Below are 6,000 nucleotides of genomic sequence, written 5' to 3' on the forward strand. Positions count from 1 at the left end.
TAATACCTAACCCTGGGAGCCAATCTAATAAAGGGATGTTCTCACTGTTCCATATACTTTCCATGTCTTTTCATGGTTCAGGGGCTTTAAACAAGCTGAACCTTCTTCCTGGAATCACCCTCCTCCACCACAACCTCCAGTGCAGTGAACTGCTACTCATTCTTCAAGACCCGGATCAATGTCCCTTTTTTAAGAAGCCCTCTCTAATTCCCCAGATTAAGTTGGTTACTTATTCCCTTTTGACTTTTATAAAACTTTGTGTACTTGTCTCAATTTCTTTGATCTTTTATGCACTCTTAAATTGACATCTGAGCAACTTATACTCCCACCAATCCAAAGTACCCAATAGCCTCCATGTGGCTAAATCAAGTGTCATACTTCAGTCCTCATCTTCCTTGACCTCTCAGCAATACTCAACACTACTGACCACCACCTTTTATTTTCTCTATTCCCTCTTCTCAAAACACTTTTCTCCTGGCTTTCTTGACACAACAGTCTTTGACCTCTCTTTTCCTTCATCTCCTTTGTTGACTCATCTTTCATTTAATCTTTAAATATTGGAGTTCCTTAAGGCTGTGTCCTGGCACCTTCCCCTTCTCCCACTCAGCAAGCAAGCTCTTCAAGACACATGGCCTTAATTATCCTACATATGCAGATGACTTTTAGATTTACATCTCCAACGCAGACCTCTCTCCTGAGCTTCACACTTCCACATACAGCCACCTATTTGTATTTCCCTGGGGGAGTTTTTGAATATAGCAGGTTCAAAATTCCCATTTTTACCTTCCTAAGAACAGCACTCCCATCCGTGCACTAGCCTAATTAGAAACTGGGGAGTTGACACACCTACCTCTTCCTTATTATCATATCCAGTTGGTCATCCTTCTGACTCTTCCTTTTAAATGTTTCTCTCAATGTCAACTTTTCTGCATCTCTACTGCCACACAGTTATCACCTGACTACCACCACAGCAGACCCATCACCCTACATGCACTTAATGCCTCCAGAATAATTAATTCTACACTGCAGGTGGAGTGTTTTTTGATAATTCATTCATTCACTTATTCATCAAAAAATTTTATTCAGCCCTTACTATGTGCTCACTTCTTAGAGGTTGATGATACAAAATGTGACCAAGACCAACATGTTCCTGCTCTCCTAGAACTCTACAAAGAGTATGGTTGGGGGATCTAACCTAATTGGATAGGAGTGGTATAGAAAAAGAAAATCCTCTTTCCTCTGCTCTCATGCCAAAATCAACACAAGAGACTTCTATGACCTACAAAGTTAGGAACTTCTCCCCACCAACAAGCAAGCAAGAACTTCTGGGTGTCCTCTACTCCAACTCAGTTCTGTTACAGTCTACCCAGAGATACTGTCAGATCCCACAGGATGAGGGCTCAGTCCCTGAGGATGCAGCCACACACCTTTTAAGTGCCAATTACAAGCTGCAGGTTGTTTCACCTGTGCTTTGGACCAACTGGCTATAAATCAGCATTCCCACAACCCTCTTCTCAAGTTTGACTAATTTGCTTAAGTAGCTTACAGAACCCAGAGAAACACTCTTATGTTTGCCAGTTTACTATAAATGTTACAAAGGATACAGATAAAGACATACATTGGGTAAGAGATAGGAGAAGGAGCACATGCTCTCTATGGACCAGCAATTTCCACATGTTCAGTTATCTGGAAGCTCTTCAAACCCTATCCTTTTGGATTTTAATGAACATTTCATTGCATATCTAATGCTAATAGACTTGGTGGGGAAACCCAGAAAGGCCTGTCTGTTCAGAGTCTCCCTGGTCTCTCTGTATAGCATTCCTATCTCCTGGGTATAGGACAATATCCCTTCTGAAATGAGGGGGGGGGGGAGGCTTATCATTTACTATCTTATCAGATAAGATATTTCAAAGAAATGTGATAAAATTAGAGTTTCTATGACTTGTCTTGGGGGAGAGAAGACACAGCATGCCAGTGAACATTAAAGGCAAAGTCCAGAGGGAAGCAAGCCAGGCCCATTTGAAGATCTGCAAGTAAAGAAGCAATGTGGGATCAAGATGAAGCCACAGAGATAGGGCAGGGCCATAAAACATCTAGAATTTATCCTAAAGTCAATAAGAAGACATTAAAGAGTGAATGATGAAGCAGAAAAATGTGTTCAGATTTACGTATAAGACAACTTGTGTTCCAGACTGGAGAGTGAATTGGAAAAGCAGTAATAGTAATTGGGAGAGATGATGTTGGCCTCCAATAAAGTAGAAGTAGTAGGGACAGAGAAAAATGGACAGATTTGAGAGATGTTAAGGAGGTAGGATAAATAAGATTTAGTGATTGATTGTTATAGTAAGAATGATGGAGTGATCAAAAAATGATTCAAGATTTTTAACTTGGACACCTTAAGTAAGTGAGATCAAAGATTGGAAGTAGGCTTAGAAAAGTAGGTGATGAATTCCAATTTGGATACACTGCATTTGAGTTTTCCTTGGAAAATCCACGTGGAGACTTTTAATAGGCAATCAGGTAGACACATGGCTGTGGAATTCTGAAGGCAGATCTAGATTTGGATCATATAAATGTGGGAGTCTTTTCTGGGTGTGGTGGCTCATCCCTGTAATCCCAGCAGCTCTGGAGGCTAAGGCATGAAGATCGTGAGTTCAAAGCCAGCTTCAACAAAAGCAAGGCACTAAGCAACTCAGTGAGACTCTGTCTCTAAATAAATTACAAAATTGGGCTGGGGGGCTGGGATTGAGTGTCCCTCAGTTTAATTCCCAGTACCCACCACCACCACTCCAAAAAAAGTGGGAATCTTGTGAGTGATAATTGATTCCTGGGAGTGGACAAGATCACTCACAGACTAGAGAAAAGAAAAAAAGACAGCCAAAGACAGAACTCAAGGAAAATATTCAAGTAATATGCATTTTTAAGAGAATGAATAAAAGAATAAATAATAAAAAGAATCATTTAGAAGAAGGGACTCTTTCCAGTGCTATCTAAATACTGCTACAGATAAATAGATGATAGATAAATAGATAGATAGATAATCTAATTGCTACCAAATCAGCTGCTACCCTATTTATGTATAAGGCAAAGCTGTTCTGAGGTTTCTTAAATGGTGAATATGTTATTAAACCAAAAATAATGGAAAATAGAAGCAGGGAAAGGCATATCTTCAGCCAGGCACAGTGACACACACCTGTAATCCCAATGACTCAAGAGGCTAAAGCAGGAAGATTGCAAGTTTGAGACCAGCCTCAGCAATTTAGGTCCTAAGCAACCTAGTGAGAACCTGTCTCAAAATAAAAAATTAAAAAAGCATATCATCAGGTCTTTTTTAGAAACATATACTCTTATTAGTCTGCATACAAGAAACACCTTAAAATATGAACTGCGTTAGAAACAATTTGATGCTTGTTTAATGTTGTTCACTTCACCCAGATAATCTGTCTAGCCTATCTGATTACTGGCTGTTTGTTTGGCCAGTCAGCTTTAGCATCAAATATGCTAAAATCAGCCAGTTGGGATATACCTGAAAGATGTTTCTCAAATGTTCCTTTGCATAGATGAGTTTATTGGTTTATATCATTCATATATATTATTTATTTGTGTTAGGAATTGTCCCTGGACTAATAACATACTTGCTTTAGAATCCATTAATTTTCTGTAAATCATTGAGAACTCCCAAGCCTCACTGGTTGCCTTGGTATACACATTATAGAAAATGTTTTGACTAATTCACTGCAGTAAAATTGTTGTTCTGCAACTTGTAATAAAATTCTGGCTTATTTGAACTAAGAAGAAAAAAAGAACAAAACTATTAAACCATGAAGCCAACTTGTCACTTGAGAATTTGTAAACCCATCTTCTCTTCTCTCACTTCTCAGAATTGACAGAAGTAAGAATAATTTTGTTTGAATGAAAAGCATGCTCAAGCAACATTTCTAGACAAGTTGAATTTCACCAAGTACTTTTTCTTACAATCAAACTATAGCAAATTTATCTCCTAGATAAAGAAGTTGGTTTATGTATTTGGGGGTTTTATGTTCTACTACTTTCCCTTAAGTAGACCATTTCAAACTTTTGCATGTATAAGCAAACCAGTTATTTGATTAGCAGCTCTATTTATTTCATCAGAGTTCCACTATTTTATATATAGTCAATGTGTCTGTTTAAGCCAGAAGGAATTTATGGTTTCTGAGATCAGGAATTTAACTGCTTTCTACAACTAAAGGATAAATTAGTACTTAAATTACCCTTTTAAGACCAAATGTTTGTTTCTAAATGGTACTCAAATGCTTTAGTGACAGTACCACTATTTTGTAGTAACATCATATGAATAATAATAATAATAATAACATGAAACTAGTACAAAATTAAAAAGGGATAATGTGGGACCCTGTGCTAGACATTCTGACAAGTCTTGATTTAAAATATATCCTATTCCAGCTGGTTGCAGTGGTGCACACCTCTAATCACAGCAGCTCAAGAGGCTGAGACTGAAGGACTGCGAGTTCAAAGCCAGCCTCAGCAATTTAGTGAGGCACTAAACAATTCAGTGAGACTCTGCCTCTAATAAAATATTTTTAAAATGGCTGGGAACATGGCTCAGTGGTTAAGTGCCCCTGGATTCAATCCCCAGTACCAAAAAAAAAAAAAATCATATTCCATTTTCCTTTCAAAGAAGGAACAAAGGATATGGAAAACCCTTTTCTCCCATCTAGCAGCTAGAAAATATATAAATATTCTCTATGTATTTCTTGGAATTCCAGGCACTAGAGATTGTCTGACAGATTATACTATATCCAGATTTTTACTTAGTTAAGCAAAAACAAGTCCTAAAATCCTTACCAAAGCTAAGCCCAATGGAAATGATGATGGTTAATGATGGCTCACTAATCAACTTGCTTTTTTAAATATTTATTTATTTATTTTAGTTGTAGTTGAACACAATATCTTTGTTTATTTATTTATTTTATGTGGTGCTCAGGGTCGAACCCCGGGCCCCACACATGCTAGGCGAGTGCTCTACCGCTGAGCCACAATCCCAGCCCTCAACTTGCTTTTAATCAATAACATATTAGAGGGATCTTTCTTAATTCATTAATCTGAACATATGATAGAAAAAAAAAAATAAGACTGTATCTCTGCTAACTGAAATAGGGACTTAAATTATGGCTCTCTCTAAAGCAACCAATGCTCTAAATCTCTCCTAACCCTGAATTGCTCCTAGTTGGCCCCACACCTTGACAACTCTCTCTTGAAGAGTTGAATGTGCTGAATTCACAAGAGAGATCCAAGAAACTGTCCCCAAAACTGGCTGCCTCCAGGAGACCTCAACTCCTGAAACTTGTAATACCAGACTCTGATACTGGCAGTAAGGCCTTCATGCAGGGCCAAACCAACCCACAGGAAAGCAGGTTTGGATCCGTTATGCAGCTTGAGGGATTAATTCTTGGTCTACCTGTCTTATATATGTCTTGTTCAGATGTCAAAATCTCTGCTGAACTGTGCCTTTCTCTGGTGATTCTCACAGATTCAAAGAATGAATTTTGTGTACAGTCAGCAAAGTTCTGAAAGCTCCAGGAAGAAGAGGAAGGTCAGCGAACCAGTGAAAGTCTTCACCCCTAACAGAAAATGAAAGTTAGATGCCTTCACTACATTTATTTTAAAATAATTTTATTTTGCAAAGATATGTGTTAAGTATCTTAGCTGGAAAGTAAGATCTTATCACCAAAACCTTTTTCTAAATTTGTTACTCAACTTCTTTAGTCAATTTACTGTTAAGCTACTGAGTAGGATATGGGTTCACTTTGCCTTGAATCTCCAGGACTGCCTTGGAATAACATTACTTCAAACCTGAGTTAGAGATAAGACAACCCTTTTATTTGTAAAAGAACCACAACAGCTATAAGCTGTTGTTCCCAAAGGAAAGAAGGGTTTTCTTTGTGTAATTAAACTATCCAGGTATTTAGACTACTCTGAAATGTTTTAACTTGTTGTAAC

General features: G+C 37.9%; 1 protein-coding gene across 1 annotated transcript in view; it reads left to right on the forward strand.

The window, feature by feature from the left end:
- Hormad2 (HORMA domain containing 2) overlaps positions 1 to 5,635 on the forward strand; it is an 82,521-nt gene extending 76,886 nt beyond the window's left edge. The window contains exon 13 of the mRNA XM_071608779.1: positions 5,531 to 5,635. Within this exon, the coding sequence (XP_071464880.1) occupies positions 5,531 to 5,635 (105 nt within the window). The remainder of the gene's footprint in view (positions 1 to 5,530) is intronic.
- The last annotated feature ends 365 nt before the right edge of the window (positions 5,636 to 6,000 follow it).

This window comes from Marmota flaviventris, chromosome 1, assembly GCF_047511675.1.
Source record: "Marmota flaviventris isolate mMarFla1 chromosome 1, mMarFla1.hap1, whole genome shotgun sequence".
In the NCBI taxonomy this organism is placed as follows: domain Eukaryota; kingdom Metazoa; phylum Chordata; class Mammalia; order Rodentia; family Sciuridae; genus Marmota; species Marmota flaviventris.